This window comes from Dama dama, chromosome 9 (assembly GCF_033118175.1).
Source record: "Dama dama isolate Ldn47 chromosome 9, ASM3311817v1, whole genome shotgun sequence".
Lineage (NCBI taxonomy): Eukaryota > Metazoa > Chordata > Mammalia > Artiodactyla > Cervidae > Dama > Dama dama.
Window position 1 is genome coordinate 17795391 of NC_083689.1, and position 25280 is coordinate 17820670.

Below are 25280 nucleotides of genomic sequence, written 5' to 3' on the forward strand. Positions count from 1 at the left end.
TAAATTATAGGATTTTATTAATAACTTTAGGCCAACAAATTTGGAAAGTTATGGAATGGAGAGATACAATATAGCAAAACAAATACAAATTTTAAATAATCTTTTGTCTATTTATACATTCAATATAAATCACCACTGGAGTAGGAAATGGCAACCCACTCCAATATTCTTGCCTGGAAAATTCCATGGACAGTGGCACCTGGCAGGCTACAGTCCATGAGGTTGCAAAGAGTTGGACACAACTGAGCATTACACACACACATACACACACACACATTCAACAGTAAAATGATTTTACAAAAGCTTCCTGTCAAGAAAACCCAAATATAGATTCCCTGATGAATTCTTCCAAACATATAAGGAATAGATAGTAGATAGTTCAGATTCTATATAAAGTCTTCAGAACAGTTTCCAACTTTTATGAGGCAGCATGAACTTGATACAAAGCATACTGACATAAAAGAAATTACAAGACAAACCTCATTAACACAGACACAGAAATAATTTTTTTAAACAGCATTTTGAATCAAGCAAAATGAATAGGTTAATAAGCTAATCTATAACATTCCCAAGTATGGTTTATTCTAGGAATACATGTTGTCTTACCACTTGAAAGTCAAGGAATGTACTAATTCTCCACATTAAGAGACCAAGGAATTATTTTTAAAGACCCTGACATAGACAGAAAAGGCACTAGGTAAAATCCATTATCCATTAATGATTTTAAAAACTCTTCCCATATATATATACTTATGGCTGATTATGGATGAGTTGTGTTATTGTACAGCAGAAATCAACACAACATTGTAACGCAATTATCCTCCAATTAAGATCTTTTTTAAGTTACAAGGTAGTTTTTCAAAAACATCTTCACAATTGAGGAATAGATAGTAGAACAGAATTCCTTTCATTTTTAAAAGTTATCTATGAAAAACATAACTATTATTATACTTAATGGAAAAATATGGAACACTTTCCCCTAAAATCAGGAAGAATGCAAAGATGTTCACTTTAATCATTTCTATTTATTACTATAAAGCAATGAGGCAAGAAAAAGAAAGGGTAAAATTTAGAAATCAAGTAAGACTTTCTTTTATTGGTGTTGACAAGATTGTATGCAACAAAAATCCAAAATAACTCATAAATCATTTGAATAAATAATGTATAAATGTCATGGATAAAAGATCACTGTACAAAAGGAAATTGCAATTCTATGTGCTAGCCCCCAAAATCAAAAATTAAATAAAAATATTTACAAAGGAAAACATACCACAAGCCTAGAAATAAAGTTATTCAAGACCTCTACAATAGAAACTACAAAAAAAAAAAAAAAACAGTTAAGAGGAATTAAAAATTACCTAGATAAATGAACAATTATATTAGGCTCATCAGTTAAAAGACTTAGTGTTGTAAAGACATTAATTTTATTCACGTTATTCTATAAAGTCAATGCAATTCCAAGCAGAGTCCCAAAAGATTTGTGAAAATTGCTAAGGAGATCCTAAAATTAATATAGAATCAAGTGGGAAATAGAGAAGGAATGACAATCTTGATGAATAAAAAAGTTGGAAGGCTCGTGCTACCAAGTATCTAATTGCAAAATTAGATTGCAAGTACATAATTGCAAAATTATGTAAAGACTGAGAAATCATCTTCAGCAATCAAAAGAGATGGTAACATAATCAAACCTTTCTGAAAGATTTCTTGAACTATGTCTGGCTGAGAGTTCCCAGCCTTCATAGTTCCCTCCCACTGCTAAGATCAGAGTAAACATATTGTGTTGGCTAATGTTATTATTACATCTATTACTATACCCTATCTGCCCCTGCTGCCTTCTCCCTTAACCATATACATCATAAAATCAACCCTGAATATTCATTGGAAGGACCGTTACTGAAACTGAAGCTCCAATACTTTGACCACCTGATGCAGAGAGCCAATTCATTGGAAAACACCCTGATGATGGGAAAGATTGAAGGCAGGAGGAGAAGGGGGTGACAGAGAATGAGATGGTTGGATGGCATCACCAACTCAATGGACATGAGTTTGAGCAAACTCTGGGAGATAGTGAAGGACAGGGAAGCCTGGTGTGCTTCAGTCCATTGGGTCACAAAGATTCTGACAACTTAGCAATTGAACAACAAGATTCAGTGAGAAGCCAGTCCTAAACCAACCAAAGAATCATATTCCTCTGGCCACAATGAATTGATAAGTTGGCAAGTAAGCCAATCAGATTGAACTGTAACAGGCATATTGGAATCGGTCACAATGATAATCACTCTCTTCTCCCTGACACGTCAACCTGGAAAGAAAGCAGCTTGGATCTTCTGAGGGCCACTGTGGAGAGAAAGAGCCCACCTGGGAGAATAATTAATGCAGAAAGATGCACAGTCAAGGAATGGAGAGAGAATTCATCCAGCTAACATCTTTTTAGCTCCAGGATCCAGCCATCTCTGCAATTAGTTATATCCTAGGATTTTCCTGTAATCAAACTATTTAATTCTCTTTATAGTTTACAAAAATGAAAAGAATGAAGACAAGCCAGAGACTGGGAAAAACTATCTGCAGTACAGGTATATATAGTATACATAATTTACATATATATATAATAGATGTTTTATGTATATGTATGTAACTAGATAGAGACATATACATACATTTTAAAAGGATAAGTAACCAGAGGAAGGGCTTCCCAGGTGGTGTAGTGCAAAAGACTCCTCCTGCCAATGCAGGAGACACAGGAGATGTGGGTTCAATCCCTGGGCCAGAAGATCCCCTGGAGAAGGAAATGGCAACCCGCTTCAGTATTCTTGCCTGGGAAATCCCATGGACAGAGGAGCCTGGTGGGCTACAGTCCATGGGGTCACAAAGAGTTGGACATGACTGAGTGACTGATCATGCACAAAAGTGACAGTTTTAAGACATGGCTACCAAATTCTTTTATAGTCCTCTCTGAAAGTGAAGCCCATATTTCTTCTTTTGAATCAACTTGTAATCCTAAGTATGAATTGTAGCTGAAACTATTAATACCTACTGTTTCTAAAAACTTTGTTACCCAGCCTATTGAAATGTCAGTTTCTTAGTTTTAAAATGGGGCCAATAAAAATTACAATTTTCTATATTTTTAGATCTCAGCTATGTATTCTCACATGCTTCTACATTCAGTGGCACAGGTATAGATATCTTTTCTTATCTCTGTGGACTCTACACAATTGAATCCTGATTTCATGCAACCAGTTTCTCCAGGGACTAGGGGTAGGGAAAATGGGGAGATACTGATCAAAGGATACAAACTGTCAGATAGAAGATGAATAAATTCTCACTATAGTCAGGGCTTACCTGACTTCCCTGGTAGCTCAGACAGCAAAGAATTCACCTGCAAGACAGGAGATCTGGGGTTTATCTCTGGTCAGTAAGATCCCCTGGAGAAGGGAACAGCTACCCACTCCAGTATTCTTGCCTGGAGAATTCCATGGATAGAGGGGACTAGAGGGCTACAGTCCCTGGGGTTGCAAAGAGTTGGACATGACTGATCAACTGAGCACACATACACACACAACCATAGGAAATCTTTCAAATAGAAAAGGAACCAAAAATGGGTGAAATGCTTCAACAGGTATCCCCCAGAAAGAAGATATCCAGGGAATTGTCTGGTTGCCTAGTGGTTAGGATTCCAGGCTTTTACTATCATGGCCAGGTTCAATCTCTGGTCAGGGAACTAAGAACCTGCAAATCACACAGCCAAAAAAAATAAAAATAAAAACAAAACAAAACAAAAAAACAGATATCCAAATAATCAATAAGCATATAAAGAAAGTATTCACCATTGTTACATATCAGGTAAATGCAAATTAAAACCAGAAACAAGATAATAGTACATTCTGTGTTGAACAGCTAAAATTAGAAAGTGCTAATTAAGCATGTGGAACAGTTAGGATCTTCATCATTGCTTTTAGGATTATAAGTAGAATTGTTTTTTAAAAACTGGAATACCTACCTAAACATAAAGTCTATCCTATGATTCAGTAATTTCATTCTTATATTCAAAGCATGTAACAAGAGATATAAATTCATAGTCTGCCAAAATAGAAATTAAGAGGCAAATTAGACATTATAATTTGAAAAAAGAAGCCAAACATGTAACTGTACATATTGTATCTTAACATTTACATGAAGATCAAGAACAAGCAAACTTAATAAATTATAATCAAAGCCAAAATTGTGGAGCAACATTTTTTAATATTTATTTATTTTTATTTATTTATTTGGCTGCACTAAGTCTTAGTTGCAGTATGGAGGATCTTTAGTTGTGGCATGTGAGATCTAGTTCCCTGATCAGGGATCAAACCCCAGCCCCCTGCACTGGCAGGCAGATTCTTAGCCACTGGACCACCAGTAAAGTCCCCAGAGCAATTATTGAGAAAGCAGATGAATGAACTTTCTGAAATCCTGGAAAAGTTCTGTTTGTCACAGTTTTCAGTGTAAAACTTCATCAAGCTGTACACAAGATTAGCACACTTTGGACCATGTAGATGACAACAACCCTGATCCAAACTGGAGCCAACTCTATGCAGTCAACAGATGTGCCAGAGGGGCTGTAATATCAGCAAAATTACAATGCAAGAACTTACCAGAAAAATCCAAGAAGCTATGTATGGCCATGATGGAGAAATTTATGGAGGTGTCTATGGAGTGGCTGCCTCTGAGATAATGAAAGTCAAGCATTTTGTGTTCTGCTTTGAGCCAGTATAGATCAGTGAGTCAATAATTAGGGGGAAAGCTGGAAACTGAAGCTTGCCAGGCCCCCATGCATCGGTCTCCCTGTCTTGTTGGCCCCACAAACTCAGAATAATGGTTTCTTCCCTCTGCCTTCCAATTCTCACACAAACTCTTATTTTAGACAACTCAAACCTAGAACTAGATAAAGAACTGACTCTGGGAAATGCAGTCCCAGCCACGTCCAAAGTACCACAACATAAACCAGCCCAACCAACTTTACTTGTAGCTTTCCTGTTGCAAGGTCTCTTTTATAAAAGTTCAAAACATTGGGTCCAATTCCCAGTCATAAGCAAGGATAAAAAAAAAATACAAAAATACCATAACAGATGAGACTCTTCTATCAAGGCTTTTGTACTTATTGATTTCCACTGGATTACTTATTAGACAGGGAAAGCTTTTAATGGTAAAAACTAATAATGTTTTTGTAAAAAAAAAAAAAAAAAAAGAGGCGGGGAGGAATAGTGGGTAGAAAATTTCCGGTTTCTGCCATACTAGATCAAAATGAAATTACCATTTACAAAAGAAACTACACATACTGGAATGTTGATACCACAATGACTGCACACTTAGAGAACAATGAGGATTAATCAGTAACTAATAATAGTAATAAAAGATCACTCATGCCTACATATAAAAAAATATACTTTAAATGCCCGATGGGTCCAGAAAACTCTGTAACAGAAATAACATTTACATCTGAACCAAAATAAAAGTACCTCATAATAAAACATATGTGGCTAGAGCTGAAAGGTATTAGAGGAAATTTACCACCTTAAACATTCATATCAGAAAATTAAAACTGGAAATCAATAAGCCAGCAGTAGCCCACTTTAAGGATGAGGCATTGATCGTTGCTTCGAGTATGAATTTTCTTAGAATACAATAAGTCATGTGTATAATAAGTAATGTAATAAGTGATGGTCATGGAGATATTACCACATGATTTACAAACACAGAGTTTCTCTCAGTTATGGGTTTTTCCAAAAGATGAGTGACAATTTCTTACATTCATAGTGTGTCTCCACAGTGTAAGATCTCATGTGCTGCCTAAGCTTTGAAAAAGCATTAAAGACATTCCCTCATTCCTTACTTTATACATTTTCTCTAGTGTGAGTTTTCACATGCCTTCGAAAGTAAGCAGGACAAACAAAGGCTTTCCCACATTCCTTACATTCATAGGGCTTCTCACCAGTGTGGCTTCTTACATGTCTTCGAAAGGATGAAGGACAACTGAAAGCTTTCCCACATTCCAGACATTCAAAGGGTTTCTCTCCAGTGTGCATCCTTGTATGGACAGTCAGGTATGAAGAATGGCGAAAGGCTTTCCCACATTCCTTACATTCATAGGGTTTCTCCCCAGTGTGTGTTCTCATGTGGATCCTAAGGGCTGAGGGGTAAATGAAGGCTTTTCCACATTTCTTACATTCATAAGGTTTCTCTCCAGTGTGAGTTCTTATATGTACCGTCAGGTGGGATGAACTGATGAAGGCTTTCCCACATTCCTTACATTCATAAGGCTTTTCTCCGCTGTGAGTTCTTAAGTGTTCAGTGAGGGATGAGGAACGACTGAAGGCTTTCCCACATTCCTTACATTCATACTGCACCTTTCCAGTGTGATCTCTCACATGTGCTCGAAAGGACGAGGGGCAACTGAAGGCTTTTCCACATTCTTTACATTCATAGGGTTTCTCTCTACTCTGATTTTTCACATGTGTATTCAGGGAAGTGGGAAGATAGAAGGCTTTCCCACATTCAAGGCATTCATAGGGTTTTTCCCCTGTATGTTTTCTCATATGGATGCTCAAGGAGGATGGACAGTTGTAGGCTTTCCCACATTCCTTACATTTATAGGGTTTCTCACCTGTATGTGTTCTAACGTGTACAGTGAGCTTTGAGGACTCACTGAAGGCTTTCCCACACTCTTTACATTCATAAGGCTTTTCTCCAGTATGGATTCTTATATGTATGATAAGGTGAGAGGAGGAACTGAAGGCCTTCCCACACTCCTTACACTCATATGGCTTATCTCCACTGTGAATTCTTTTGTGTTTGGAGAGTGAGGAGGAACAGCTAAAGGCTTTCCCACACTCCTTACATTCATAAGGCTTATCTCCACTGTGAATTCTTTTGTGTTCTGTGAGGGATGAAGAACAGCTAAAGGTTTTCCCACATTCCCTGCATTCGCAACTTGTCTTTCCTGTATGAATCTTCATATGTGCCCGAAAGAAGGAAGAACAACTGAAGGCTTTGGTACATTCCTTACATTCGTAGGGTTTCTCTTCAGTGGGAGTTTTCATATGCTTCTTAAAACAAGCAAAAAAATGGAAAGCTTTTCCACATTCCTTACACTGATAGGGTTTGCTACCAGTGTGAGACCTAATGTGATTCTTCAGGGATAAATGATCTATGAAGGCCTTTTTACACGCATGGCACTCATAGGCTCTTACTTCAGTAGTTCTCTTGAGTACATTAAGGTGTGAAATTTGGCTGAAGGTTTGTCCACACTGATTTTCTTCATTATGTTTGTAGATGTTCTCAACCCCATGACTTCTTTCAAAAATAAAAAGCACATTATTAGTGACAAGTAAATTTTTACCATTTTCAGTGACTATGTGTGTTTTTCTGCCCTATCCAATGATAAGATGAAAGTACTCACATAGTGCTCTAAGACAGACAATATTATGACTGAGTTTTTGACTTATGAGATTTTTCTGATGGTTGCTCAATGATTTATGTGTCAAACATGGAAGGGCTCAAGTCTCACTTGTGAGAAAAATATCTTATGAAAAGTCTTTATGAAATTACAATTTTTGACTAAGTTTTAGATTTTTCTTTTTTTAATTCTGTGATATTTTAAGATTCTTTCCTGAGACACTACTTTTCTCTTATATGAATGGCACTTACCTCAAATGTCTCTCGTGGTTTTTGTTCTGGTAATCAATATCATGGTATTCCCAGATTTTATGTAAAATGGACAATGAGGAATCACTCCTTTTGAATCCTACTATATCCTGTTCATTGGATATTTTTTCTCCACAAGTATCTTGTGGAACGACTGATTCATTACCTTTAAGTTGAATCTTGAAACCTGAAACAAAGTAACAAAGGCACCCATGAGCAAAGGGCTTTGGCAGTATGGCTGGCTCATGACTTTGGTTAATAAGCACATGGTCAAAATAGTAAAGTGACTAGGAAATAATCCCATGAAGATGGAGACTGATGGTAGCATAAATAAGATACTACTAGGAGAACAAAACAAAAAGAAATGGAATAAAACACACAAGACCAAATACTACATTACAAAGAGGAAATGTGGTCTTTCCCAAGAACAAGGAACAGGTGAGAGGACTGAAGGAAAGTCAAAATAGTAATCAAGGACTTCCCTGGTGGAACAGTGGATAAGAATCCACTTGCCAACACAGGGGACACCGGTTCAATCCCTGGTTCGGGAAGATTCCACATGCCACAGAGCAACTAAGCCAGTGTGCCATAACTACTAAGCCCACAACCTCGAGCCCACAAGCAGCAAATACTAAGTCCAAGCACTGCAATTAGAGGGCAGTCTCCACACTCTGCAACTAGAGAAAAGCCCATGCAAAGCAATGAAGATCCAGCATAGTAAAAAATAAAAATTTTTTAAATAAATAAAATAGTAATCTAAGGTGTCTGTGGAAGCTCAGCTTCCTCAGACAAAACAAAGCTCCATTTTGATTTTATGTTATTTTTTCCAAATGTAATATCCCCCAACCACATCAAGTATTCTTGCCTTCCTGATACTCCCCCTGGATAGGTCTTTTCTCCACTGTCTCTAGGTCCTCCTCTTGTTTCCACTGTGAGATCAGATAGGGTTTGTGTAATGGATACCCTGTCCACACAGAAAGGTATATCATGAGGGAAAACAATGAGTTACCACAAATATTTCTATGAAACAGAGCAAAAACTGCTCTTCTGATACTTTAAAGAAAGTGATAGGGATAGAATAGGATAGTTATACAGGATAGGATAGTTATACAGAAGTCCCAGTAGTGGATTATAGGTAAATAGGGAAACCTAGGGAACTTTGAGAGACTAGTGGAAGTTAATGATGCCCAAAAAGCTATTAGACCGTGGTGGAACAAAGCAGGCTTGTTTAACTATAATGCCACTTATAAAAGCACAAGATATGCCCCAGGTCATCAGGTGAAAGAAAAATGTCACCATCCTTCTAGTGATCTGAATAAGTGCTATGACAATGTGGCACCAGTGGTCAAAACTCTGCCTGCCAAAGCAGGATTTGCAGGTTCAACCTCAATGCTGGGAAGATCCTCTGAAGTAGAAAATGGCAACCCACTTCACTATTCTTACTTGGAAAATTCCATGGACAGGGGAGTCTGGTGGGCTACAGTCTATGGGATCTCAAAGAGTCAAACATGACTGAGCATGCATGCACACATGACAATTCTAGTTTGACCACACAGGGTCAGACATTCTGCTGCTTGATACAAAGGAGAAGCTAGTGATGTAAGCCTGAAATCAACTCAAAGAAGGCAGCCCTTTCCCCTCCCCCACTTTCCTTTGACAGTAAAATTATAGCCCATTTAATCCTCAGTGCAGGGCTCCCTCACCTATCCACTTACATCTCTTACAAGCATCCTATGTTAATAAATCTACTTTTTGCCTATCAGTTTGCTTCTTGCTGTTCCTTTTGCACTGAGATACAAAGAATCTGACCTTTATTAAGTCCAGAAATCAGGTGTGTGATCTCAGTTGGAAGACCATGGGTTTTGGCCAGGCTTAAGTTCCAGCCTCATGAGTTTAAGTCCCAAACTGGATTTTGGCCAAGCTCATGTCCTGGCACTTGAGTTCAAGCTCTGGCACGTGGGTTCAAGTCCCAATCTGAGGTGAACTGTTTCACAAGTGTGAGTTTAACTGCAACAAAATATCTAATTTATCTTCTAAGGGGAAGGGGCAGTCTGATGAATAGAACTGATCTGATATTCACACATAGACCTCAATATTATTAGAAGCTGGTCCAATACTCACAGGCAGGATATTTTGTTCTCCTGTTGAAGATAAATAATCTCCAAATACCAATCTTAGACAAGGTTACTCTAATACCATGATAAAATGAAACAAAATAAGGCAACTTCATGATTTAGCCTAGAGACAAAGTATTACTAGAATTTCCCCTGCTTTCTGTCAGCATCCCATCTAAAATGACCATCTGTGAACTGGGGTGACAGTGGCCCTCAAAAATTCATATCTAAATAGACCAATGGAACAGAATTGAGAGTCTAGAAATAGACCCACATAAATATAGTCAACTTTTCTTTGACAAAGGCTCAAAGGCAATGCAATAGAGAAAAAAACAAGTCTTTCCAACAAATGGTGCTAAAACAACTACTAGACATTAAGGTACATTAAAAAAAAAATCTTGATATAGACTTGCAAAAAATTAACTCAAAATACACAGGGAGGCATTCAGGGCTTTGGGACAACTTGGGGTCCCTCAATAGAGAGTAAAAAATTAGCTCAAAATGGGTCAGAAATCTAAATGTAAAACGTAAAACTATGGAATTCCTAAAAGATAACAGGGAAAAAATATAGATGCCCTAAGATCTAGTGATTTGTTAGATATGTGAAAATTAATCAAAGAAAACTTCACTAAAATGGAGTTGAGAGGCCAGAAGAGGAAGCTTTCATCTAATTCTTTACAACATTAATTACAGGGAGAATTGTCCATCAGAGACCCCAAGAATCACCAACTACAATCCTAACAGGAAAAGATGTACATCACATCTCCTATCAGAAATCACTACTCCAGCAACTCAGCCATCATCACCCTGAACTTTCACCTTTATCCAGTGGACTTTCATCCAAAACAACCTCTCCCAATTTCCTCATTTTTCTCTACAAAATTACATTCTTCTCCATTGTTCTGTGGACTTGCCTATGGCTTTTGTTATAGCTTTCTTATCTCAAATTGCAATTCCCCTGCTATTCCCAAGTAAACCATTTTTTGTTGGTAAAATAACTTATTATTTTTAAAGCCAACAAGTAACCTGGAAAGCACAATTCATGAAAGAAAGAACTGATAAGCTGGTCTTCATTAAAACTAAAAATTTTTGCTCTGAGTAAAACACTGTCAAGAAAATGAAAAGACATGCCACAAACTTGGAGAAAATATTTGCAAAAGACATGTGTGATAAAGAACTATTATCCAAAATATACACGGAAGTCTTAAAACTCAACAATAAGAAAATAACTTGAATTTTTTAAAATAGGCCAAAGTAAGAATATACAATGGAGAAAAAGTCTCTTCAGCAAGTGGTGTTGGGAATGCTAGACAGCTGCATGTGTATCAAGGAATCAACAACACACCCTCACATCATACACAAAACTATACTCAGAATGGCTTAAAAGACAAGACACCATAAAACTCCTATAAGAGAACACAGGCAAAATACTCTTTGACATAAATCATACCAATGTTTTCTTAGGCCAGTCTCCCAAGGCAAGAGAAATAAAAGCAAAAATAAACAAGTGGGACCATGTCAAACTTACAAGATTTTGCATAGCAAAGGAAACCACAAACAAAGCAAAAAGACAACCTACAGACTGAGAGAAAATATCTGCAAATGATGCAACTGACAAGAGCTTAATTTCTAAAATTAAGCTCCTTAACTCAAACAGCTCCTACAATTCAATAACAACAACAAAATTGAAAAACAGGCAGAAGACCTAGACATTTCTCTCTTAAAGAAGACATACAAATGGCCAACAGGCACAAGAAAAGATGTTCATCATCACTAATTATTTAAAAAATGCAAATCAAAACAACGAGGTTCCACCTCACACCAGTCAAAATGGTGATTATTTAAAAAGTCTACAAATATGTATGCAAAGAATAACATGGAAACTTACATTACCATATGTAAAATAGACAGCCAACAGGAATTTGCTGTATGGCTCAGGAAACTCAAACAGGGGCTCTGTATCAACCTAGAGGGGTAGGATAGGAAGGGAGATGGGAGGGAGGTTCAAAAGGGAGGGGATACATGTATACCTATGGCTGATTCATGTTGAAGTTTGACAGAAAACAATAAAATTCTGTAAAGCAATTAACCTTCAATAAAAAGATTAATTAATTTTAAAAAGTCTACAAATAACAAACACTGGAGAGGGTATAGAGAAAAGGAAACCCTCCTACACTATCCAGGAGATAGTGAAGGTAGTGAAGCCTGGGGTGCTACTGTCCATGAGGTCACAAAGAGTCAGATATGACTTAGCAAATGAACAACCACCTACATTGTTGGTGGGAATGTAAACTTGTGCAGTCACTATGGAAAACAGTATGGAGGTTCCTCAAGAAACAAAAAGTACAGTTGCCATATGATCCAGCAATCCCACTCCTGTGCATATACCCAGACAAAATTATAATTCTAAAAGATACATACACCCCAACATTCAAACCAGCACTATTTATTACAATAGCCAAGACATGGAAACAACTCAAATGTCCATCAACAGATGAATGGATAAAGAAGATGCAGTATGCATATACAGTGGAATATTACTCAGCCATTAAAAGAAATAATGCCATTTGCAGCAACATGGATGGACCTAGGGATTATCATACTAAGCAAGGTAAGTCAACAAGAGAAAGACAAATACCATATGATATCACTTAATATGTGGAATCTAAAATACGACACAAGTGGAACATACCTACAAAACAAAAACAGACTCGCAGACACAGAGAACAGACTCGTGGGTGTCAAGGGCAAGGAGTGGATTGTGAGTCTGGGATTAGCAGATGCAAACTATTATATATAGAATAAATAAACAAGGTCCTGCCGTATAGCACAGGGAAATATATTTAATATCCTGTGATAAATCATAGTGGAAAAGAAAGTGAAAAGTGTTAGTCGTTCAGTTTTGTCTGACTCTTTGCAATCCCATGGACTATATACTGCCAGGTTCCTCTGTTCATGGAATTCTTCAGGCAAGAATACTGGAGTGGGTTGCCATTTCTTTCTCCAAAAGAATATGAAGAATATATATATATATGTATAACTGAGTCATTTTGCTATACAACAGAAATTAAACACAACACTGTAAACCAACTACAATTCAATAAATATTTTTTTAAGTTTTTTTTTAATGGGCCTAAGACTTTAACAGATGCCTTACAAAGAAGATAGATAGATGGCAAATAAGCATATGAAAAAAAAGATGTTCCACATTACATGTTATCAGGAAAATGCAAATCAAAACAATGAGACACCACTACATACCTAAAAGAATAGCCAAGTCCTGGTGAGGATATGGAACTGGTGGGAATGCAAAATGGTACAGCTACTTGGGAAAACAATTTGGCAGTTTCTTACCAAAGTAAACATACTCTTAGCCATATAAGCAAGCAATCATGCTCTTTGGAAGTTACCAAAAGGAGTTAAAAACACATCTACACAAAAACCTTCATGTGGATGTTTATAGCAGTTTTAATCATAATTGCCAAAGCCTGGAAGTAATCACGGAGAAGGCAATGGCACCCCACTCCAGTACTCTTACCTGGAAAATCCCATGGATGGAGGAGCCTGGTAGGCTGCGGTCCATGGGGTCGCTAAGAGTCGGACACAACTGAGCGATCTCACTTTCACTTTCACACATTGGAGAAGGAAATGACAACCCACTCCAGTGTTCTTGCCTGGAGAATCCCAGGGACAGGGGAGCCTGGTGGGCTGCCATCTATGGGATCACACAGAGTCGGACACGACTGAAGTGACTTAGCAGCAGCAGGAAGTAATCAAGGTGTTCTTCAGTGAGTGAATGGATAAACAGACTGGTATTGTACATCCACACAACAAAATATTACTCAGCACTAAAAAGAAATCAGCCATCAAGCCATGAAGAAATGGAAGAGCATTAAATGCATATTAGTAAGTGAAAATAGTCAATCTGAAAAGGCTATATACTGTATGATTCCAACTACATGACATTCTGGAAAAGGCAAAACTATGAGAACAGTAAAAAGATCAGTGGCTGCCAGGAGTTGGGAGAGAAGGAGAGAAAAATTGGGGTGGAGGGGGATAAAGAATTTTTAGGAGTAGTGAAATTACTTTATGATACTATAATGGTGGGTGCTTATTGTTGTTTAGTCAATCAGTTGTGTCCTACTCTTTCATGACCCCATGGACTATATAGCCTGCCAGACTCCTCTGTTTATGGGATTTCCCAGACAAGAATCCTAGAGTGGTTTGCCATTTCTTACTCCAGAGGATCTTCCCAACCCAGCGATCCAAACTGCACATCTGCTGCATTGTCAGGAGGGTTCTTTACTACTGAGCCACCAGGGAAGCCCATAATGGTGTAAATGTCATCACATATTTGTCTAAACTGTAAAAAGATACAACGAAAGTGAACACAAATATAAACTTGAGATTTACCGTGATAATGATGTGGCAATATAGGTTCATCAACTGTAATAAATATACCACTTTGGTAGAAGGCAGTGCATTTATGGAAAATCTTTGTACCTGCCAGTTAATTTTGTTGTGAGCCTATAAACTGCTCTAAGAAAAATAGAGTATACCCGGGGGGGGGGGGGGGGGGGTGGGGTGGAAATCCATGTCCACCCAGAATTCAGAACATTACTTTATTTGGAAATAGACATTTGCAGATGTAATCAAGTTAACATAAAGTTATATTCGATTGGGGTAGGCCCTAAATGCAATGACTGGGGTCCTTACAAGGACAGAAAGATGTAGAGACAAAGGACAAAGGCCCTATGAAGATGCAGGCAGAGATTAGAGTGATGTGGCTACCAACCAAGGACTGCCAGCAACAACCAAAGGCTAGGAAGAGACAAGGAGGGATTTTTCCTGAGCCTTCAGAAGGACCATGACACCTTGATTTCAGACTGCCAATCTCCTGAAATTTAGAAGAATAAATTTCACACTTCCCTAGTGGTACAGGTGGTATAGAAGACGCCTGCCTAGGCAGGAGACACATGTTCAATCCCTGGTGCAGGAAGATTCCACATGCCGTGGAGCAATTAAGCCCATGCACCACAACTACTGAGGCCCTCGCACCTTAAAGCCTGGGCTCCCTGACAAGAGAAGCCACCACTGTGAGAAGCCCAGGCACCCCAACAAAGAGTAGCCCCACTCACTGCAACTAGAGAAAGCCCAAGTGCAGCAAGGAAGACCCAGCACAGCCTAGATAAATAAAATAGTTGTCTAGCTACAGAATAAGACTGGGGAGTAGAGGTAGAGGAAGTTTTTTAAAAAGTAAAAGAATAAGCTTCTGTTGTTCTTAGCTACCCAGTTTGTGGCACTTTGTTATGGAAGGCCTAGGAAAATGGAACAGCTTGTTTTCATGGACCTACCCCCAAATTATTTGACTTAAGTATTAAATCCTATAATATTTACTTTCTAACACACTGCATTGTTCCCCATGACATGTGCTTCTCCCTGACCGCTCCAAGGAATAAACCCAACTTGTTAAACTGGTGGTCTTTGGGTACAGGGAATTAACAGCAGTAAAATTCTCAAAAGGTCCCAAACCACCAATTTTCTCCCTGTCCCCCAAAGTGACCCCTGAAGTCTGTGCCCACACTATACACACTTAATAAGCCTCCTTGAGGATTCTGACCACAAGAAAAAGGAAAAGCAGGTTCAATATATATGTTTATTTTCTTTCTTTTCTTCATGTTAATTTCATATTTATCTTCTCCATTACTGAAGCATTTTGAATACAATGACATCTTACTGTCTATAGTACATATTCAAAAAGGTTTGATACAAGTTCTTCCTCAAAAAAAATGCTTAAAGAATGAAAGAATGAAAAACCACTACAATATTGTAAAGTAATTAGCCTCCAATGAATAAAAATAAATGGAAAAAAAAGAATGAAAGAATGACTGAATGAAGAAAAATAAAGCTGTCAGTACCCTGAGAGAAAATGAAAACTTTACAACCCTGAGAAGATGAAAACTCTGCATTCCGTGCCAATGGCAAAATGGGTAAGGAAATTTTCACTAATTCTTTTGCTTGTTTTATATTGGTGAACTATTTTAACAATACACATGTTTATTTTCATGGTGAAGCCACTAGACTATAAGCTCCTTGGTGTCAGTGACCATGTCTGTCTTATTTAGCAATTTATTCCAGTTTTTCAACCCAAATCCTAGAACAAGAGCAATTTATAAGATAAAGCTGTTTTCTAAATAACAGAATGTTGGAGGAACGTTGCCATTCTTACCTAATGAGGCCAGGTTCCGGAAGTTTTCCAGCATCACATCTCTGTAGAGGTTTCTCTGAGCGAGATCCAGCAGAGCCCACTCCTCTTGGGTAAAATCCACAGCCACATCTTCAAAGACCACTGTGTCCTAAAACATTCCACATACTTTGTTCAGAAAGGTACCAACTCTCCCAGCATGTGCAGGAGGGTGAATGAGGCTGACACCACTGGGGAACTGAGAATCAACTCACAGGAGATTCAGAAGGTTCTTTTCTCACAAATATCTACCCTAGGATTCAGTCATTAGATCTTTCTCATTCTATCTAAGCATCCTGACTAATCAAATTCTGTTTCATAGATTTAACAACATTTTTGAAACACTATATCTTTACACTATTTGATGGTGACCAATTCCACTCTTATAATAAGAACATCCAGAGCATATTGCAGATATGAGAGAAATGCTCTAAAAATGAAATGACAATTTCCACATTGAAAGAAGCAAAAATCCCTTGTTAGAGGGACTTCCCTGGAGGTTCAGGGCTTAAGACTGTATCTTCCAATGCAGGGGATGCAGGTTCAATCCTTGGTTGAGGGGCTAAGATCCCACATGCCTTGGGGCCAAAAAACCAAAACAGAAAACAGAAAAAACAACTGTAACAAAACATTCTACTGTAAAACAGAAAAATTATTGTAACAAAAAAAACCATTTAAAAAAAAATTCCTTGTTACAGAAACAAGTTCACCTGCTTCCTTATTCCCCACCATGGCAATCAGCACAACACAAAACACTAGATAAAATTTGGATGAAGCTTAAATCCCCAAGGGACAAGGACCTTTTCTTTTTCTTTTTTTTCCCCCATATACCTGGGGCCCAGAAGCCAGCAAGAAGCACAACATTCAACCCAGGCCCACAGTCAGTCATATTTTCTTACACTCTAGGCCCAGGGGCTGTAAATTATAGAAAATGATCTAAAATCAGTCTATCACTTGTTTATATACATAAACTTTTACTGGGATACAATAAAACATTTGTTTATACACTGTATATGGCTGCTTTCACACTAAAATGGCAGAACTGATGGGAAATCCCTGGCAGTCCAGTGGTTAAGACTCCATGCTTTCCACTGCTGAGGGCACAGGTTCAATCCCTGGTCAGGGAAATAAGATCCCACAAGCTGCCCAAAACAAACAAAAAACAATAAAATGGCAGAACTGAATAAAACAGAAACTATGGTCTAAAATGCTTGCTATGTGACCCAATGTAGGAAGAGGTTGTTGACCTCTGCTCTAAATTTAGGACATAGATAACCTGATGGAATTGAAACATTCTTTTGGAGAATTATTAGCTCTTACTTACTTGTATCACATTTTTCCGTAACTCGGCAGCTGTTTTCTCTTCCTCCATGTTCCCTTCATGAAGAAAGAAAAAGTATTGAGATGTTACAGCTGAGGCAGGAGAAAGAAGACATGAGAATCTGGGTGTCCCCACAGTGTCCACAATCAAGACTGTGGATTTGGCAGCACATCTGTTATGAGTGATCATTCTCCTCAAAATACACACACACACACACACACACACACGTGCAAAGCCCCTGCACACCCAAGCAAATACACATTGATCTTGTGAAAAAAATGGAGCAAGAAAAAAACAATAGTAACTTACTTACAAAATAGAAAGAGACTCACAGACATAGAGAAGGAGCTTATGGTTGCCAGGGGGAAGGATAGGGGAAAGGGATAGTTAGGGAGTTTGGAATGGACATGTACACACTGCTATATTTAAAGTGGATAACCAACAAGGACCTACTGTGTAACACACGGAACTCTGTTCAATGTTATGTGGAGGCCTGGATGGGAGGGGAGTTTAGGGAAGAATGGATGCATGTATATATATGGCTGAGTGCCTTCCCTGCTCACCTGAAACTATCACAACGTTGTTAATTAGCTTCACCCCAATACAAAATAAAAAGTTTTTTTCTTTAATTGGAGCAATTTTATCTCCTCGAGAGCTAGAAACAGTCCTCTCACTCTTGTAGATCATTTGAAAAAAAAGGTTTTAGAGTCCATTTTGTAAGTGAGTCAGCCGGAGTCTAAAAAAATTTAGCTGTCAATCTGCCCATGATAATGAAAACATTAAAAATACAAGCGAATGCCTTTAGTAGTAAAAATATACACTCCATCTCAAAGGAAAGTGTGACTTGTATGCCAGATCTCCAGGGCTTCCACACCCAATATTTATTTCTGCACTGCCTGGCAGGCCAACATGTATTACCACTCAATCTCTTGACTACGAGATCCTTCCCCTCCAAGGGCTGCAGGGTCTCCAAAACCTGGTTTTTGAGAAACAGCACAACTGACTGAATTTCACATGCAGGTGGCAGAGAAGACATCTCATGTTAAATTCTGCCTGTACAGGAGGTATAGTCACAGCTGAACAAGAACACCTGAAGTGAAGTTGGCATATATGTGTCATCTCTGACAGTGGCATCCACAGTACTAGTGCATGAATTTCAAATAATGCAAACACAGCAGTCTCTTTCACTTCAGTGGACCAAATATGTATTGTAGAGCCAATAGAAACTTAGTCACTTAGACGTGTGCTCAATGTTATCCAATTAGAAAGCTGCTGAGGGAAGGTGTGTATCCAGGTGTATTTACCTTCAAAGCTAAATGCCCATAGAGCGTGTTTCTGAATATATACCTTATAATTTACTTGTCAGTGAGGTCCTTATGCCCTAACATTACTGGGCTCTAGCCTAGAATGCTATCGGGCACACTATGGAGAGTAAACAAATGAGGTATTCCCTTCGACTGTTTTATCTTTGAGTTCCTTCTCTTTTTTTATTAATTTATTTTTAATTGGAGGGAAGATTTTTCAGAGTCCCTTGGACAGAAAGGAGATCAAATCAGTCAATCCCAAAGGAAATCAACCCTGAATACTCATTGGAAGGATTGATGCTGAACCTTCTATACTTTGGCCATCTGATGCAAAGAACCAACTCATTGGAAAAGACTTGGAGGCTGAGAAAGATTGAGGGCAAGAGGAGAAGGGGATGACAGAAGATGGATGTCGGCTGGATGGCATCACCGACTCAGTGGACATGAGTTAGAGCAAACTCCAGGAGATACTGAGGGACAGGGAAGCCTGGCATGCTGCAGTTCATAGGGTTGCAGAGTTGGACACAACTTAGCGACTGAATGCTTCCCTGGTAGATCAGCTGGTAAAGATCTGCCTGCAATGTGGGGGAGACCTGGGTTCAGTCCCTGGGTTGGGAAGATGCCCTGGAGAAGGAAACAGTTACCCACTCCAGTATTCTGGCCTGGAGAATTTCATGGACTATATAGTCCATGGGGTTGCAAAGAGTTGGACACGGCTGAGTGACTTTCACTAGTGACAGAACAACAAATGCTTTACAATGTTATGTTGGTTTCTTCTATACAACAGTATATATACAACAATATAGCTGTGAATCAGCTATAAATTACATATATTCTCTCCCTCTTGAGTATCCCTCTCAGCCATGTCCATCCCACCCCTCTAGGTTGGAACACAGCAGCAAGCTGACTCCCTGTGCTACACAGCAGCTTTCTACTATCTATTGTCCACATGGTAGCATTCATATGTCAATGCTACTCTGGCAATTCATCCCACTGTCTCCTTCCTCCACTGTGTCCACAAGTCCATCCTCTACATTTGCATCTCTATTCCTGCCCTTGAGCTCCTTCTCTGGACTAAGCCCTATGTCTTCAACAAGGATGCTCCCCTTAAGTTCTCTACCTCCTACTCCTTCATCTCATGTTTATTCAGGTAATATTTGCCCTGCCCAACTATGTGCAGTCAGGGGAGACACAGCACTGAACAAAACAGAAAAATCCTAAAGTGCTTGGGTCTTAAAATTATTTTAAAGAGGACCAGTAAATTAACAAAATATTATCAGGTGATGGTATATGCTATATAAAAATATATCACATTATAGGGATAAGGAGATACACACACATTTATCTTTAGCAAGTCAGGACCACTTATGTGACAGGGTAGAAGCAGGAAATTAAAACTGCTTTAGGACTTCCCTGGTGGCCCAGTGGTTAAGAATCTGCAGGGGCCAGGGGTTTGATCCCTGGTCCAGAAAGATTTTACATGCCACAGATCAACCAAGCTGTGCACCGCAACTACTGAGCCAGCACTCCAGGGCCCTCACGCTGCAACTACTCAGCTCACAAGTGGCAACTACTGAAGCCCGCACACCTAGAGTCTGTGCTCTGCAATGAGAAGCCACCACCATGAGAAGCCCACACACTGCAAAGAGTAGCCCCCACTCGCTACAACTAAAGAAAACCCACGCTTGGCAATGGAGACCCACTGCAGCCAAAAATAATTTTTTAATAATAAATAAATAGAACAACTGTTTCAAATAACACAAGAAATCAACAGCTGGTGTGGCACATATATTATATTTATGCACAACTGACTGTCAAACAATTGCAGGGGTTGGGGTACAAACCCTCCAGCAGTGGAAAATCTGAGTTTAACTCATAGTCAGCCCTCAGTATCCAAGGATTCAACCAATGGCCCATCCTGTAGTATTTGCGGTATTTAATAGTGGAAAAAAAAAATCTGTATATAACTGGACACAAGCATTTCAAACCCATGTTATTCAAGGGTTAATTGTATTTATAAATCTCATCAATTCCTATAGAAGAAAAATCAGTAACGATAAGTTAACCATTGACGTATAATGGCAGAAAAAGAATGGCATAAAGGTGTAAATATATATATATACACACATATATGACAAAATTAATGATATTTTTTGGAGAAGGAAATGGAGACCCACTCTAGTACTTTTGCCTGGAGAATGCCATGGACAGAGGAGCCTGGCAGGCTACAGCCCAAGAGGTCACAAGTGTCAGACACTACTTAGTGACTAAACCACCACCAGTGATATTTTTAAAAACTTAAAAAAGAATCAGAAAAGCTAAAATGGCAATACTACCCAAAGGAACCTACAGATTTATTGCTATCCCTATCAAATTACCCATGACATTTTTCACAGAACTAGAACAAATAATATTAAAATTTGTATGAAATCATAAAAGACCCAGAATTGCCAAAGCAGTCCTGAGGAAGAAGAACAAAGCAAAAAGCATAACCATCCCAGGCTTCAGACAATACTACAAAACTACAGTATTCAAAACAGTGTGGTATTTGCACACACACACAAAAAAACAAAACAGACATACAGATCAATGGAACAGAACAGAGAGCCCAGAAACAAATCCATACTTCTATGGTTAATTAATCATCAACAAAAGAGGCAAGAATATACAATGGGAAAAAGACCATCTCTTCAGCAAGTGGTGCTGGGAAAGCTGGACAGCTGCATGTAAATCAAAGAAATTAGAACACACTCTCTCCCATGGAAAAAAGGGAACCCTCCTACACTGTTGGTAGGAGTGTAAATTGGTACAACCATTGTGGAGAACAGTATGTAGGGTTCCTTAAAAAACTAAACACAGAACTACCATATGATCCAAAAATCCCACTCCCGGGCATATATCTGGAATAAAGCAATTCAAAAAGATACATGCATCCCTATGTTCAAAGCAGCACTATTCACAACAGTGAAGTCAGGTAAACAACCTAAATATCCATCAGTGGAGGAATGGATAAAGAAGATGTGGTACATATAGAAAATGGAACACTACTCAGTCATTAAAAAAAAAAAAAAAGGAATAATGCTATTTGCAGCAACACGGGTACAGCCAAAAATCATCACACTAAGTAAAGTAAGTTAGAAAGTTAAAGACAAATACCATATGATATCATTTATATGAGGAATCTAAAATGTGGCACAAACAAGCCGATCTACAAAATGGAAAAAGACTCAACAGATAATAGAGAACAGATTTGTGGTTACCAAAGGGGAGAGGAGATAGGGCAGGGATGGACTAGGAGTCTGGAATTAGTAGATGCAAACTATAGAATGGATAAACAACAAAGTCCTATTGCATTGCAAAGGGAATTATACTCAATATCCTGGGATAGGCTATAATGAAAAAATATACTATATAAAAAAAAGAATGTGTATACATATATAAGTCATTTTGCTACAGAGCAGAAATCAAGACAACATTGTAAATCAACTATACTTCAATTTTTAAAAAATTAAGTGAAAAAAGTTAACAAAATAAAACTATAAATACAAAACCTGTTTACATCCAGTCATTAAAGGAAAAAAAAATTAGCAGTTTAGAACGTATCTACAAAGGAAACAGAAGCTACAGACTTTTACAGACAGATTCACCAAATAAGTAAAGGATTCATAATTCCATTTCTTTGTTGTTGAGGGGGTGTTTTCCTGTGTATTTCCAAGATGAGAAAGGGACTCAAAACTCAAATATATGTGTATTTATGTACATGTACACACACACACACACACACACACACATATATGAAAGATCTCATTTGTATACACAGGGGCAAAATATTAAAATATTAAGTACAGTCCAGGAATGAATAATAAAGATAGTAATCACAAACTAAGTTCATTTCCTCCTAGGAATGATGGGTGGTTAAAATGATTTATATAGTTAAAACGATAAATATAATTCACATCAATAGAAAAAGATCATATGACTCATCCCCTTCAATACAAAACAGTGACTGATTTCTATCAATGTCCATTGATGATAATAATTTAACCCACTAGGACTAGAAGGAAATAGGCTTTAATTAGTATATATATATATATATATATATATATATATATATATATATAATCTACAAACACCTATAGCAAACATCCTATTTAATAATGAAATGACAGAGTTCCCTCTGGGATCAGGAACAAGGCAAGGATGCAATTTATATGCTTTCTACATTGAACTGAAAGTCCTGGCAAATGCACTAAATAAACAAATACATAAGGTACAAGGAATAAAAAAGAAAACGCTAAAACTGGCATATGATCACACTTGCGGTGTGAAATTCAAAAAATTCTATGGATGAATGACTAACATTCAGAGCAGCAACTGGCAAACGGGCGTTAAAAAAATACTAAGCAATCAGTTCACTAGTATGTAGCTGAATATAATGTAGCAAACTAACTCCCACAGTCAGAGAAAAAGAAATCAAAGGTTAAAACGTATCTCTTGCACCTGGAAGGGAGAGATGCGAACGGAGTTAAGCAAACGTCACCCCACACTCACCAAACAAACCGAAATCCACAAACCCGATCAGAGACGAGGCTTAGGCTCACGTCCCCGTGACCGAATGGCAGGGATGCTTTTCCTTTCCGGAAAGAGCAGAGGATGCTTTTGGAGGCCGATTAAGTACGAGAATGGCTCTTCAACTCTTGCCTGCAGCCGATTCACCCCGACTGCTGAACCCGCACAGAGTTACTGATTCAGTGAGTTTGGGACCAGCCGCGGCTGCTAGAGACCCCGGGAGCGGCAGGGAGCAGCTCCCGGCGGGAAGCCCAATCGGCAGTCTTTTGACCACTGATCCCAAGGGCGAGTTCTCCACCTCCCGAGCACCAGACTTGGGGCCGGCTGGGCAGAACTCGGGCGAAAATTTGCATCAGATTTAGACAGAGATGCAAGAAGACAAGGCCGTCCGCTCGCGCACGCGCAGAAGCGTGCTGCTGCTTCCGGTTTCTGAGCCACGTACAGCGTTAGGGGCGGGGTCTCAGGAGCTGGGAAAATGGGGAGGGCGGTGGCAGCTTCCAGCAGCAAGCGGAGAAGTGCTAGTTTCCTACCGAGAGAGGCACGACTGCGTCTTGGAGCTGGATCAGCCGACTTGGCGTTGGATGACGCTGGAGCGGGACCAGACCCGTGGCGGGGCTTGGTTGACTAGGCTTGTGGGGCGGAGCTGGGACGCGACCAGGCCTAGGGGCGTGGCTTAGTTGAATATTCCCCTGTGGGATCTTAGTTCCCCAATCAGGGATTGAACCTGTGTTGCCTGCATTGCAAGACAGAACCTTAACCACATGCTTAACCACTGGACCAGAGAAGTCCCGAGGTAGTAGGTTTTTGCTGAGCCCATGCATAACTTTCATCCCTGCCACCGTGGCTACTTTGTTCAGGAGCCCACTGGGGAGACAGGATGAGCTGGAAAAGGAGGCTTACTGGTATCCACAGAACCAGTTATCCTATTGTCATAGTCACTCTGCAGATATAAAATGGAACCCGCACCCCAGACTTTATTTGCATGTCAAGATATTATGCCACACACACATACACCAAGAGGGTATGAAAATGTTTAAAACTTACATTACAAATGACCTTTGGGTCAGCAAAGTAAAATAACTCTACTTGTGAGTTGCCATCAAACATCCAGTTTTTTAAGACACTAGAGACATATTCTCCACCATTAATTTCTCTCAGTCTTCCATGAACCTTTCTTGGAGCAATAAAAAGTTCTCAATGGTGGGATTTACCAACCATATATTTCTACGTTCTCTCCCACTCCTCTTTTCTCCCAAATCCTCAACACATCTTTCTCAGTTCTTCATCCCCACTAGCCGATTTAGATGGGAACTTTTGACTCAATGAAGAGCCACTATTAGATTCTCACCTGGAAGACTTTTTTCCCCTTTTTTAATCTCTCAGGCTCTGATGTCCCAATATACTAATTTATGTTGTCTTCCCTTAAAGACGCTCCACTCATGTTTCTCCAACTCACTAATTAGTTCAGTTTTCTGATTTACTTTTCTCAATAACTGACGTCTCATCTACAGATGTGGGGGAAAGAAAGATTATAGACCCATATAGACTCAATATAAACCCCACAATGCCTCTGCAATTGCACAGTTCTGGCAACCCACTCCAGAATTCTTGCCTGGGAAATCGCATGGTCAGAAGGGCCTGGTGGGCTATATTCCATGGGATCACAAAAGAGTCAGACATGACTTACCAACTGAACAACAAATCTCGAAGAACTAGAAGCACTATGACCCACTGTTGCAGATTTCATAGTCAAGAGCTTACTCATTCCTTGTACTAATCTCTGAAACACTCCTATTCTCTTAAAAAATAATAATGAGAATGGGAATTATTTTGTAAAAAAAAAAATTAAGGGTTATAAGTTGTATTATGTGCCCACATTTCCTGTGGCCCCCCCAACCCAACTGCCATTCTGGCTTCTTTACTTCTGAAATCAGCATACTTCACAGTAGTAGGTCTCTGTTCAGCTTTCTTTAGTGTTCCTTTACATCCTGACTCCGAATACCTTTTCACTTTCGTATGACAAAACAATACACCTGGAAGTGTGATGT

General features: G+C 38.8%; 1 protein-coding gene across 5 annotated transcripts; it reads right to left on the minus strand.

Annotated features, from left to right (window-relative positions):
• On the minus strand, positions 1 to 23814 carry LOC133061911 (zinc finger protein 699). 5 transcript variants are annotated; one of them, XM_061150226.1, is made up of 8 exons: positions 23215 to 23645; positions 17363 to 17415; positions 16024 to 16150; positions 7684 to 7867; positions 5951 to 7329; positions 3998 to 4077; positions 3340 to 3376; positions 1 to 2776 (listed from the first exon to the last, which is right to left on the minus strand). In XM_061150226.1, the coding sequence occupies exons 2-6, from the start codon at positions 17408 to 17410 to the stop codon at positions 4016 to 4018; spliced, it is 1800 nt and encodes a 599-aa protein (XP_061006209.1). In that variant the 5' UTR covers positions 17411 to 17415; positions 23215 to 23645; the 3' UTR covers positions 1 to 2776; positions 3340 to 3376; positions 3998 to 4015. The 5 variants fall into 5 exon arrangements, with proteins under 5 accessions (XP_061006209.1, XP_061006208.1, XP_061006206.1 ...); XM_061150225.1 differs by having other exon boundaries at positions 1 to 3376; XM_061150223.1 differs by lacking the exon at positions 23215 to 23645 and adding an exon at positions 23763 to 23814 and having other exon boundaries at positions 1 to 3376; positions 3998 to 7329.
• Positions 23815 to 25280: the final 1466 nt, after the last annotated feature.